The following is a 13,859-nucleotide window of genomic DNA, read 5'->3' as shown; positions in this document are numbered from 1 at the left end:
TTCCACAACTCCAATGATTATTATTATTATTTTGCTTTGTCGCTGTCTCCCGCGTTAGCGAGGTAGCGCAAGGAAACAGAGGAAAGAATGGCCCAACCCGCCCACATACACATGTATATACATACACATCCACGCACGCAAATATACATACCTATACATCTCAATGTACACATATATATACACACACAGACATATACATATATACACATGTACATAATTCATAATGTCTGCCCTTATTTATTCCCATTACCCCGCCAAACATGGAATAACAACCCCCTTCCCCTCATGTGTGCGAGGTAGCACTAGGAAAAGACAACAAAGGCCCCATTCGTTCACACTCAGTCTCTAGCTGTCATGTAATAATACACCGAAACCACAGCTCCCTTTCCACATCCAGGCCCCACAGAACTTTCCATGGTTTACCCCAAACGCTTCACATGCCCTGGTTCAATCCATTGACAGCACGTCGACCCTGGTATACCACATCGTTCCAATTCACTCTATTCCTTGCACGCCTTTCACCCTCCTTCATGTTCAGGCCCCGATCACTCCAAATCATTTTCACTCCATCGTTCCACCTCCAATTTGGTCTCCCACTTCTTGTTCCCTCCACCTCTGACACATATATCCTCTTGGTCAATCTTTCCTCACTCATTCTCTCCATGTGACCAAACCATTTCAAAACACCCTCCTCTGCTCTCTCAACCACACTTTTTTTATTTCCACACATCTCTCTTACCCTTACCTTACTTACTCGATCAAACCACCTCACACCACATATTGTCCTCAAACATCTCATTTCCAGCACATCCACCCTCCTGCGCACAACTCTATCCATAGCCCACGCCTCACAACCATACAACATTGTTGGAACCACTATTCCTTCAAACATACCCATTTTTGCTTTCCGAGATAATGTTCTCGACTTCCAAACATTCTTCAAGGCTCCCAGAATTTTCGCCCCCTCCCCCACCCTATGATTCACTTCCGCTTCCACGGTTCCATCCACTGCCAGATCCCTTTCCCAGATATCTAAAACACTTCACTTCCTCCAGTTTTTCTCCATTCAAACTTACCTCCCAATTGACTTGACCCTCAATCCTACTGTACCTAATAACCTTGCTCTTATTCACATTTACTCTTGACTTTCTTCTTTCACACACTTTACCAAATTCAGTCACCAGCTTCTGCAGTTTCTCACATGAATTAGCCACCAGTGCTGTATCATCATCGAACAACAATTGACTCACTTCCCAAGCTCTCTCATCCACAACAGACTGCATGCTTGCCCCTCTTTCCAAAACTCTTGCATTCACCTCCCAAACAACTCCATCCATAAACAAATTAAGCAACCATGGAGACATCACACACCCCTGCCGCAAACCAACATTCACTGAGAACCAATCACTTTCCTCTCTTCCTACACGTACACATGCATTACATCCTCGATAAAAACTTTTTCCATTCTGAGTACAGAATGGAAAAAGGTGAGAACAAAGGAGGTAAGGGGAGTGGGGGAGGAATGGGATGTATTTAGGGAAGCAGTGATGGCTTGCGCAAAAGATGCTTGTGGCATGAGAAGCGTGGGAGGTGGGCAGATTGGAAAGGGTAGTGAGTGGTGGGATGAAGAAGTAAGATTATTAGTGAAAGAGAAGAGAGAGGCATTTGGACGATTGTTGCAGGGAAAAAATGCAAATGAGGTGGAGATGTATAAAAGAAAGAGGCAGGAGGTCAAGAGAAAGGTGCAAGAGGTGAAAAAGAGGGCAAATGAAAGTTGGGGTGAGAGAGTATCATTAAATTTTAGGGAGAACAAAAAGATCTTTTGGAAGGAGGTAAATAAAGTGCGTAAGACAAGGGAACAAATGGGAACTTCAGTGAAGGGCGCTAATGGGGAGGTGATAACAAGTAGTGGTGGTGTGAGAAAGAGATGGAGTGAGTATTTTGAAGTTTTGTTGAATGTGTTTGATGATAGAGTGGCAGATATAAGGTGTTTTGGTTGAGGTGGTGTGCAAAGTGAGAGGGTTAGGGAAAATGATTTGGTAAGCAGAGAAGAGGTAGTAAAAGCTTTGCGGAAGATGAAAGCCAGCAAGGCAGCGGGTTTGGATGGTATTGCAGTGGAATTTATTAAAAAAGGGGGTGACTGTATTGTTGACTGGTTGGTAAGGTTATTTAATGTATGTACGGTTCATGGTGAGGTGCCTGAGGATTGGCGGAAGGCTTGCATAGTGCCATTATACAAAGGCAAAGGGGATAAGAGTGAGTGCTCAAATTACAGAGGTATAAGTTTGTTGAGTGTTCCTGGTAAATTATATGGGAGGGTATTGATTGAGAGGGTGAAGGCATGTACAGAGCATCAGATTGGGGAAGAGCAGTGTGGTTTCAGAAGTGGTAGAGGATGTGTGGATCAGGTGTTTGCTTTGAAGAGTGTATGTGAGAAATACTTAGAAAAGCAAATGGATTTGTATGTAGCATTTATGGATCTGGAGAAGGCATATGATAGAGTTGATAGAGATGCTTTGTGGAAGGTATTAAGAATATGTGGTGTGGGAGGCAAGTTGTTAGAAGCAGTGAAAAGTTTTTATCGAGGACTCCAATGATATCTGGTACATTTTCCCTTGTATATACCTATTTCTATTAATCCTTCAATATTTGAATACATTATTTTCAGTCTGATATTACCATCTCCTAACATCCGTGCCATCTCTGCACTGCTAACTGGGCTTCTTTGTCTTTGTGCCTCATTTGGCATCTCCAGTTTTAAGTTTTCTGTCTGTATTTTTTGCTTCTCTCCATCCCTTTCTTTGATTTGTCACATTTGTGTGTGTGATTACCTATTTAGAATTATCTTTATGCTTCCACTTCCTCTTCTGTTTGTTTTTTTCCCTGCACCCTCCACTTCTAACATGTATACCCTATGTGACATCCTCTCCTCACTTATCCTCTACATTGTCCAAACCATTTCATCGCACCATCCTTGCTCTCGCATATCTGCTTTTCTTACTCGGACAGCTCTTTCTGAACTAATCATTTGCTATTCATCGACCCTCCTGACACGACATATTGACTACAAACATTCATTTCTAGCACATGTACCCTTTTCCATACTTTTATTACATAAGGCCCATGCCTTGCATTCATTCAGTCCATTGGGACTACTGTGCTATCAAACATATCCATCTTTGTCTTCACATACAGTGAGCCTTTCATTCCACACACTCTTCAGTGCCACCTGGACCTTAATCCTCTCACTTTGACTCCCATGATTCCATTCTCTGCCAAGTTCTTTCATAGGTATCTGAAGCACATCACTGTCTTCAGGCTCTTTCCACTCAGACTCACACTCCATCACATTCCTGTGTGAAATTTAATAGCCTTACTTTTATTAAAAAGATACTGGCAACTTCCTCCATTCATACACTTGCTCAAACTCAGAAACCAGCTTTTACAATTTCTCATTTGAATGTATCACCAGCATCATGTCATCAGTAGGAATTTACTAGCATAAAATTAGTTGATCAGTTAGGGTTATAGGTGGGTTTAGGTGAGATTCATGTCTGGTAAGGATTAAGAGGATAAAGATGGAATTGTTTGGGGATGCCAAGATTCTGTTTTGACCAAGCCAGTTGTCTGTTTGCATGATGTAGCGCTGAATATTTGTTGTTGCTTCTTTTGTGGTAGGGTGCTATGATGTACTTGAGAGTGCATCTGCATGTGAGAGGGCTTTCATACTGGTTTACCAGGGGTGAAACAAGTTCACATAGGAGGAGATAGAAATTAATCTTTGTGAATGACTCTGGTCTGACTGTCAGTTATAAAGTTGGCTGACCATTTTTTTGTCATTATTGCAGAGGATGTTGTCACATATCTTTTGTGTAAAGATATGTTAGAGGATGGTTTCAAATACTTTCTTAGTGTATGTTTTTGTTGATAATGTATGGGAGGGTGGGTATAGCTGGTTAGAGCCCACAAAGATGTGTTATGTGAAGTTTGTGTAATATGGTAATAGTATGATGGAATGTAATACCAAGCTGTAAGGTAAGAGTGAGATACTTTGACTGACCCACTTGTTTGACTTCTTATTTTGGGATTATGTTATCTGTTTGATGGAAACTCAGGCTGCAGTTTCCTATGATCATAGTTTGTTCAACAGCAGTTGGTCAAAAACTCTATCTATCTATCTATATCTCTGATACCTGTTCCCATCCTGGAACTCCCTAAAAAGGGTGGTCATGGCAGTAGTCACCATAACGAATGATTTCCAGTGACACTTTTTAGCTTTTAGTGCGTAACCCTTAACAGGCCACTGGCAGAGGGCACATCTAGCACAGTGTTTGCAGTGGCCCCCTACCTATTGTTCCCACAGACTACTTCTGGCTAATGTTCCTAATACTACTTATACCTAATGTTGCTGCCTAAATGTTCTTGCCTACTGCTTCTATGTATTGCTCCTACCATTTTGCCAAAAGGCATGACTAGCACATGGTACTCACTGCAGGAAAATGTAGAGTTATGATGAATGAGCTGTGTGGGTTAAGTGTTGTGCACAGAATGCCAGTAGTCCATGTGTGGGTGAGGCAAAAGGAAAAAACAGCTACCTGAATCAGGGGAGTGCAACTTGAAAGCCACTGATGTGCTGGCTTACTGTGCAGCCATCATCCCTCATTGTTGGCTGCCTTCCATCTACTACCAACAAAGTCTCTTGTGCCCAAAACAGTACATGTCCCCATTTTATTTCATCTTTCTTTATTGTCTCCACTTATTATTCTGTCTCCTAACTCGCATATTTCATTTTTTTCATTCCTCTCATTCTCCCTTATTTCTTTGTTTTCTCTCTAAACTATTGTTCCCTTTCCCTATAGTTTTCTATCATTTTTTACATCTGCTTAGCTCTCCTGTCTTCTGAGCATTATTTAAGCTTTTGCTGCAAGAAGCTGTTGAGCTGTTTATTTCTAGATTGTATTTCATCTTTTCCTTCTTTTTACTTGTTAATTTTCCTTACTGTAGTGAGGTAGTGCCAGGAACAGACAAAGAAAGACCACATTCGCTCATATCCATTCTCTATTTGGCATGTGTAATGCACTGAAACCACAGCCCCTTCTCTGCAACCATGCCCCACAAATCTTTCTGTGGAATCCTTCAGCTGCTTCATATTCCCTGCTTCAACCCAATAACAGCATGTCATCTGTATAAAATATTGCTGCAATTCAGTATGTCCTATTTATGTCTTTTATCCTTCTGTATGTTCACACCCCATGCTCTCAAAATCTTTTTCACTCCATCCTTCCATGTGGAATTTGGTCCCCTTCATTTTCTTATCTCCTCCACTTCTGACACCCATAGATGTATCAGGTATATGTAATTCATTTAGTACTTTTATCATGCCATATATCTCCATTTTCCAGAGACCCAGAATTACCTCAGTTTTGATGTCGGCTTGAGCAGTCTTGTTTGTCACCACTGCTTTGCCGAGCAGACTGCCATCATCCCAGGCGTGACCCACCATCTTCCTGACCTGTTTCTTATCTCTGATGGTGTTGCCATGTTAATGGATGAGGTAGGCTTTTTAGTGATAAATCTTCTAATGTAGTCTACCTCTGCTTTCATCATTAAAAGAGAAGCAGTATTCGGTGATCATATTGTATTGATGAAGACTATGTATATATTAAAGTAATCTTTGTTTGTTTGTGATTATGTACACTTCATAAGCTTTTTTGAGTGGTCCCTTTGCTTTGCTATAGATGTGACAGATACAACATAATTTTTGCAGTATATCTGCTCTTTAATTTTGCTTGTTTATAGCACCTATGCGCAAAGGTTGCAGTAGTGTGTTCCCATTACGTATCTAAGTTTTTGTTTTTGAACTGTGTTGGTTCTACATTTATCTTGACTCAACAGAGTTAAGTGTGCATTTTTATCAACTACATTTCTATGTTTTTTCATCCCATGGGTAATTAAGTGATGCATTGGATTACTGGGGATTAGAATGCTCTGATGCCATACCATTTTGGTGAAACATACTGGCATCCTCCAACTTTTAATAACTACCTGTTGATGATGTCAGCTGAGTGCTTCTTCATTGGAACCCCTCATCCCATCTGCAGCTGTGATGTCACCAGTCTGCCTGGACCAGCAGGTGGATCCACCTGCACTCCTCAAAATTTGCATGGATTACCTGCCAGGAACACATGATCACTGGGTTTCTTGTACTTCTATCTCCTCATCTCCCATTCATTTGGATCATTATGTTCTGAATTTAGTGAGTTTACCAAAGTCTTACATTCTTGTTTAGTCATTGCAGAGGCACCCATTTTCAATGATTATGCATCTGTCTCTTTCATCCTGTTTTTATTATTGTGGTTGGTGAAATGAAGAAAGACTAACTTAAAACTAATGTTAATTCCAACTTTGGAAGAAGTAGTTCTCGGATGTTCCTCTGTTCTTCCAATATTCTTTTTACAATGAAGAATGCCTTTATGTTTGAATCCAGCGTTGTTAAAAGTGAAGTTTTTAGTCTGGAGCAGCAATTTCAAGATGGTCAGTCTGGGGTTTCAAGCAAGTCCTTCTCTAACTAGATCCAAATCAGCTTGCACTTTTAGAAATTCAACAAGTTGGTCTTTCCAATGCTGTAAAGAGATCTGGCTTGGCATTGAAAAACCTGACTACTTTTCTCAAGGAAATCTTCAGGACATCCCTCAGTTAAGCTGTTGAAAGAATGCAGTATAGATGTGTTGAATAAGAATGTCCTAGAATCTGCTTTAGGATTTGATTTTATGAATAATATTTTTCTGGTTTTGTGTGGAACTTGGGCAGAAAAAGGATGATTTTGGTCTTCCCAACCTAAGCAGAGACTTCTTATGGTGAAAACTCAAGATGACTTCCATAGAAAGCTTCCTTAATACTCTATAGAGAAACAACAGGATTGTAATTGTGGATTTGAAGGATTCCTACAATCATCTTTTAGTTCATCCCAGCATCAGGAAGTTTCTGGCCTTTGAAATAGACTTTAGATTCTTTAAAGCCAGTTTTACTCATGCCCACCTCCCACCTTTTGCATGCCAAATGCACCTCTTGCACATGCCAGCACTTTTTTCTTAAATTCTTCCCATTCCTCACCCTCTTCCCTTGTTACATTTACACTTACCTTTTGTCATTCTACACTCAGTCTCTCTTGATATTTCTTCACAGAAGTCTCTTTTCCAAGCACTCTTACTCTCATCACTCTCACTGACATTGTTTCCTCTACTCCAAAAACCTCTGCAAATCTTCATCCTCGCCTCCTCAAGATAGTGATCAGACTTCCCATCAGCTGCACCTCTCAGCACATTTACATCTAAAAGTCTCTTTTACACTTATTGATTGATATGTAATCCAATAAGTATATTTGTGTATGTCCCTCTTTTAAACCATGTATTCCCTGCCACCAGTCCTTTTTCAGCACACAACTGTACAAGCTGTTAACCATATCCATTCATAACACTGAATATTCCATGCCCCTCAATTATGTCTTCAACTGCCAAATGGCTCACCTTCACATTTTAATCACCCGTCACTAATACCCAGTCTTTTACATCAAAACTGCTAACACACTCACTCAGCTTCACCCAAAACACTTGCCTCTCATGACCTTTCTTCTCATGGCCAGGTGCCTAAGCACTAATAATCATCCATCTCCCACCATTCACTTTCCTTTTTACTCACATCAGTCTAGAATTTACATCCTTACACTCACACACTCCCACAATGCCTGCTTCAGGAGTAATGCTACTCCTTCGTTTGGTCTTGTCCTCTCACTAACTTCTTACTTTACTTCTAAGACATTTTCAGACCATTCCTCCCCTGTATGCTTGAGTTTTGTTTCACTCAGAGCCAGAGCATCCAGGTTTCTTTCCTCATAGTACCTGTCTCCTCTCTTCTCACCTTAATTACATCCACACACATCAAGACACCCCATTCTAAACCTTTGAGGAAAATGAGCACTCCTTGGCTTCTTCTTCTGTTCCTTTTTTTTATTTATCATTTATGTATTTTATTTATTTTGCTTTGTTGCTGACTCCCGCGTTTGCGAGGTAGCGCAAGGAAACAGACGAAAGAAATGGCCCAACCCACCCCCATACACATGTATATACATACACGTCCACACACGCAAATATACATACCTATACATCTCAATGTACACATATGTATACACACACAGACACATACATATATACCCATGCACACAATTCACACTGTCTGCCTTTATTCATTCCCATCGCCACCTTGCCACACATGGAATACCATCCCCCTCCCCCCTCATGTGTGCAAGGTAGCGCTAGGAAAAGACAACAAAGGCCCCATTCGTTCACAGTCAGTCTCTAGCTGTCATGCAATAATGCCCGAAACCACAGCTCCCTTTCCACATCCAGGCCCCACACAACTTTCTATGGTTTACCCCAGACACTTCACATGCCCTGATTCAATCCACTGACAGTACGTCCACCCCGGTATACCACATCGATCCAATTCACCCTATTCCTTGCCCGCCTTTCACCCTCCAGCATATTCAAGCCCCGATCACTCAAAATCTTTTTCACTCCATCTTTCCACCTCCAATTTGGTCTCCCACTTCTCCTCGTTCCCTCCACCTACTACACATATATCCTCTTGGTCAATCTTTCCTCACTCATTCTCTCCATGTGCCCAAACCATTTCAAAACACCCTCTTCTGCTCTCTCAACCACGCTCTTTTTATTTCCACACATCTCTCTTACCCTTGCATTACTTACTTGATCAAACCACCTCACACCACACATTGTCCTCAAACATCTCATTTCCAGCACATCCACCCTCCTGCGCACAACTCTATCCATAGCCCACGCCTCGCAACCATACAACATTGTTGGAACCACTATTCCTTCAAACATACCCATTTTTGCTTTCCGAGATAATGTTCTCGACTTCCACACATTCTTCAAGGCTCCCAGGATTTTCGCCCCCTCCCCCACCCTATGATCCACTTCCGCTTCCATGGTTCCACCTGCTGCCAGATCCACTCTCAGATATCTAAAACACTTTACTTCCTCCAGTTTTTCTCCATTCAAACTTTCCTCCCAATTGACTTGACCCTCAACCCTACTGTATCTAATAACCTTGCTCTTATTCACATTTACTCTTAACTTTCTTCTTTCACACACTTTACCAAACTCAGTCACCAGCTTCTGCAGTTTCTCACATGAATCAGCCACCAGCGCTGTATCATCACCGAACAACAATTGACTCACTTCCCAAGCTCTCTCATCCACAACAGACTACATACTTGCCCCTCTTTCCAAAACTCTTGCATTCACCTCCCTAACAACCCCATCCATAAACAAATTAAACAACCATGGAGACATCACACACTCCTGCTGCAAACCTACATTCACTGAGAACCAATCACTTTCCTCTATTCCTACACGTACACATGCCTTACATCCTCGATAAAAACTTTTCACAGCTTCTAACAACTTGCCTCCCACACCATATATTCTTAATACCTTCCACAGAGCATCTCTATCGACTCTATCATATGCCTTCTCCAGATCCATAAATGCTACATACAAATCCATTTGCTTTTCTAAGTATTTCTCACATACATTCTTCAAAGCAAACACCTGATCCACACATCCTACATCCTCTACCACTTCTGAAACCACACTGCTCTTCCCCAATCTGATGCTCTGTACATGCCTTCACCCTCTCAATCAATACCCTCCCATATAATGTACCAGGAATACTCAACAAACTTATACCTCTGTAATTTGAGCACTCACTCTTATCCCCTTTGCCTTTGTACAATGGCACTATGCAAGCATTCCGCCAATCCTCAGGCACCTCACCATGAGTCATACATACATTAAATAACCTTACCAACCAGTCATTAATACAATCACCCCCTTTTTAATAGATTCCACTGCAATACCATCCAAACCTGCTGCCTTGCCGGCTTTCATCTTCCGCAAAGCTTTTACTACCTCTTCCCTGTTTACCAAATCATTTTTCCTAACCCTCTCACTTTGCACACCTTCTCAACCAAAACACCCTATATCTGCCACTCTATCATCAAACACATTCAACAATTAAAATACTATCTAGGAGAGCTTTTATTTGTATGTCCAGGAACCTTGAATGTGCCCTTGGCAAAGAACTTCCCCTCTTGAATTGAGAAACTATTCCTATAGCACTTTTTGGCCTTTCTGCTTGAGCACATAGTGTTAGGAAGGTAGTCTTGACTTCAGTCTTTCTTAAGAATCTTTCACTAAACAATGTCAAGAAAATTTTTTTGTGGCATTCATCTAAAACCTTTGTAAGACATTACCTTAGTCTTGATATGGTGGATCTCCCCTGTGTAGCTTTGGGGATCCCTCTTCTAGGAGAAAGTAATCCTAGTCATTCTCTAGACTTCTGTTAGAAGGTAGATACTTTGGTTTATTGTCATAAGGAGTAACTGATTGAGGAGAGAAATGTGGGTTGTATAAAAAAGGTCTTTGGGGCAGTGTCCTTTTCCAGCCTTTTCTGCCCCCCTTTCCTCTCTGAAAAGTCTTTCTCTTTACCTATTTTCACCATTCTTGGGCTGACACCATTAGTTTTCCAAATTCTATGGTGGGCATGTGGCTGTTTCTGCAGATCCAGGTGGGCTGGTTATATCACAACCCATGGTAGTTGCTGATCGGTTGAACCATCAGGCAAGCAGTACCTCAAAACCTACATTTTGAACAGTCTAATTTCATGGATTTATGTAATATGAAAGATGATTGATTTTGCAACAAGTGATGTAGATTGATCTGACTTCTGCTTAGCAGAAAGAATCATTACTTACAGTTGCCTTTTTTGCTAGCAACTATATGATGCTATTCATGAGCATGCATAGTTCTTAGTTGTGTGAACTACACATGCATTGGTTGGTATTCAAGTGCTTGAATAGTTTGGCATGTTTGTGCATCATGATGCTTTTTCATTATATTTTATTTATTCATAATATGTATGTATGTATGTATGTATGTATGTATGTATGTATGTTTTTATTTGCTTGCTAACACAAGTATTTCCTATGTATGTATGTATGTATGTTTTTATTTGCTTGCTAACACAAGTATTTCCCAACTTTGGCACACATATCCTCATATCTATCTTAGGTAAGTCAAAATACCTGTTACTCAGAATTGATGATGTTTGATATCAGAAGGTTCTGTTGTATTTATGTCTACTTGATAAATGTACTTTCTTTTTCAGGATGCTTCAATCAGCAGCCTAGATTCTGAAGTTGATCTGGGTGAGTTACTGGGAAGTTTGAGTGAAGGTCTTGAGGAACAGAATATGGCCAAAGTAACAGAGGTGAAAGCCATAATAGAGCAAGGTTTGTAGAATTTTTTTTTGTAAACCTTTCATTGATAGAAATGATGTAGTAACCCAGATTTTTTTTAAATGGTAATGAATGTGAATTTTGTGTGGGAGGAGGAGTTATTGCTTATTCTTATTAAAAGTATTTGAAGGCTTTTTATCATTGCTGAATCGCTCAAAGGTCCCAGGAATTGGCATCTTTGGGCAAGTTCTTTCTTTGACTAGTGATTGATTGATAGGCATGGTAAGGGTAAAATATTGGCTGTAATTGTGGATTGTGTGCCTTGTGAGGATTCTGCTCCTTGCTGGACTGCCAAAGACCTGTTAGTGATTATTGATATCTTGCAAAACCATAGAATATTGCTGATGAATATTGCTTATTCAGTTGTGTTGCATATCCCCTTGTTTTTATCTAATTGTACATTTGTTCCAGTTCAACTCTCTGCTGTGGATGTTTGTCTCGCTTAAACACTGATGTTGATATACTTTTGTAGGTTTAAGTGTGTTCTTAGCATCATGTAACCACCAAGATGGCTGGATAGGACTGGCAGAGATGCGAGCAAAGCAGTATGGTCAGCTTTCTGATTTACTTCTTAGCTACATTCCTCGTTATGCTCAGCAGGAAGAGTCCCATTCTACAGCATTGTCTCTCAAGTATCTTGCCAAACACCACTTCTCGGTAAGATATAATGATGCTATTCATTAACCATCTCCTTAGAGCTGTGCTAGAATATTGTGAATAGTTTTTAAGTAGATTAATGTTTGGGAAGAAATGTTTCCTTTTCATCTTTAGTTATGGATTTACAGTTCTCTTCTAAGGCTACATACTCCTTTCTTATGAAAACTGTTGTGACTTTGGGATCCTCAACACTCCTTGTAGTATGCAACATGCATAAAACACAGAGGGTGCATTCTGAACAGCCCATTCCTAGGGCACTATACTTGGATAGAGGAGGTGAAACACTGAGTGAGGCTTTTTTTCACTTGATTTCTATCTATCTACGTATCTATCTATCTACCCATCTATCTATCTATCTATCTATCGATCTATCTATCTGTATCTTTGATGCCTGTTCTCTTTGGGAACTTCCTCAAGGGGATGGCCATTGCAAAAGTCTCCATAACTGGTGAAGTCTAGTGCCACTTTTTATCCTTTAGTGCCTGACCCTTAACAGGCCACTGGCAAAGGGCAACTCTAGCACAGTATTTTCAGAGGCTCCTACCTAATTTACCTACCATCTATTTCTACATAATATGTTAACCTAATGTTCCAAGCTGTTACTTCTCCCTAATGCTCCCACCTAATATTCCTACTTGCTATTCTACCTAATGTTTCTGACTAATACTCCTGTCTTATGTTCCTACGTACTACTTCTATCTAGTTTTCCTACCATTTTCCCAAATGGCAGGACTAGTGTAGGAAAAATTTAAGAGCTTATGAAGAATGAGTGTTGTGAGTTCACTGTTGTCATGTTATGTATGACAAGGAGAGATTTTATGTTTGTGGACAGAATGCCAACAGTCCCAAGTGTGGGGGAGGCAGAAAGAAAAAACAACTACCTGGGTCAGAGGAGTGCCACTTGACTACCACTGACATTCTGGCTCACTAAGCAGCCATTATGAACCCTCCTGATACCCAGGTGGGTAGTACTGATAGTATACCTCCCTGGTTGGTGGCTACTTACCAACTGTTACCTACTTTATTTACCCAATGGAAATAAGAGTGGAGTTATATGTAATAGAAATTTGAAACAGCTGCATAACGATCAGTTGTTCCACGAGAAAAATGTTAAGTTTTTATAGAAAATTCCGAAACAAATGCTTTCAAGATTGTTGATAGCTCTTTGATAACTTTAGAAAGAGATATAGAATCATTAAAGATTGAAAAGTTTTAGACATAGACTTGTTTATTTTACTTAGAGAAAACAACCTGCTGTTTTGCTTTTAGAAAAAATTATCATTGAAAAGGATTTTAAGGTTTGTGCAGCATTCACTGCACCACTTTTCTATTTGACTCCAATAAACTTTGCTCTTCAGCATATGTCATGAATTTTGTGGATGCCTTTTGTATTAAAATGGACTGAGATATCTCGTACATGTCATAGAAGGCATCTAAGTGGGGCAGGAAGGGGAGACTGCTGCTGGAATTCTAACCCTTCCTGGATTACTTTCCAAATATGGAACATAGGATGTAATTGAGCTGGAATTTTTTCTTATAAGGCTCAGTCTTTTGTTTCTGACACTGTATGTTCATGCAGGATTTAGCGAACAAATATGAAAGAAAAGATAAAAGATCTTGTGTTAATCAGTTTTACTCTTGATGGGGGAAATATATCATGTGTACTGGGAAATATGGTCCTAATTAAAGTTTTAAGTTATGCAGTCTGTTGTGGATGAGAGAGCTTGGGATGTGAGTCAGTTGTTGTTCGCTGATGATACAGCACTGGTGGCTGATTCATGTGAGAAACTGCAGAAGCTGTGACTGAGTTTGGTAAAGTGTG

General features: G+C 40.3%; 1 protein-coding gene across 1 annotated transcript in view; it reads left to right on the top strand.

Moving 5' to 3' along the window:
- Nucleotides 1-13,859, top strand: part of LOC139766039 (spatacsin) — a 526,943-nt gene that overhangs the window by 75,631 nt on the left and 437,453 nt on the right. Inside the window, exons 6-8 of the mRNA XM_071694164.1 lie at nt 5,403-5,554; nt 11,251-11,374; nt 11,853-12,037. Of these exons, the coding sequence (XP_071550265.1) occupies nt 5,403-5,554; nt 11,251-11,374; nt 11,853-12,037 (461 nt within the window). The remainder of the gene's footprint in view (nt 1-5,402; nt 5,555-11,250; nt 11,375-11,852; nt 12,038-13,859) is intronic.

This window comes from Panulirus ornatus, chromosome 56 (assembly GCF_036320965.1).
Source record: "Panulirus ornatus isolate Po-2019 chromosome 56, ASM3632096v1, whole genome shotgun sequence".
In the NCBI taxonomy this organism is placed as follows: Eukaryota; Metazoa; Arthropoda; class Malacostraca; order Decapoda; family Palinuridae; genus Panulirus; species Panulirus ornatus.
Note: the sequence above shows the minus strand (reverse complement) of the source record. Positions and strands in the feature narration are given on the sequence as shown.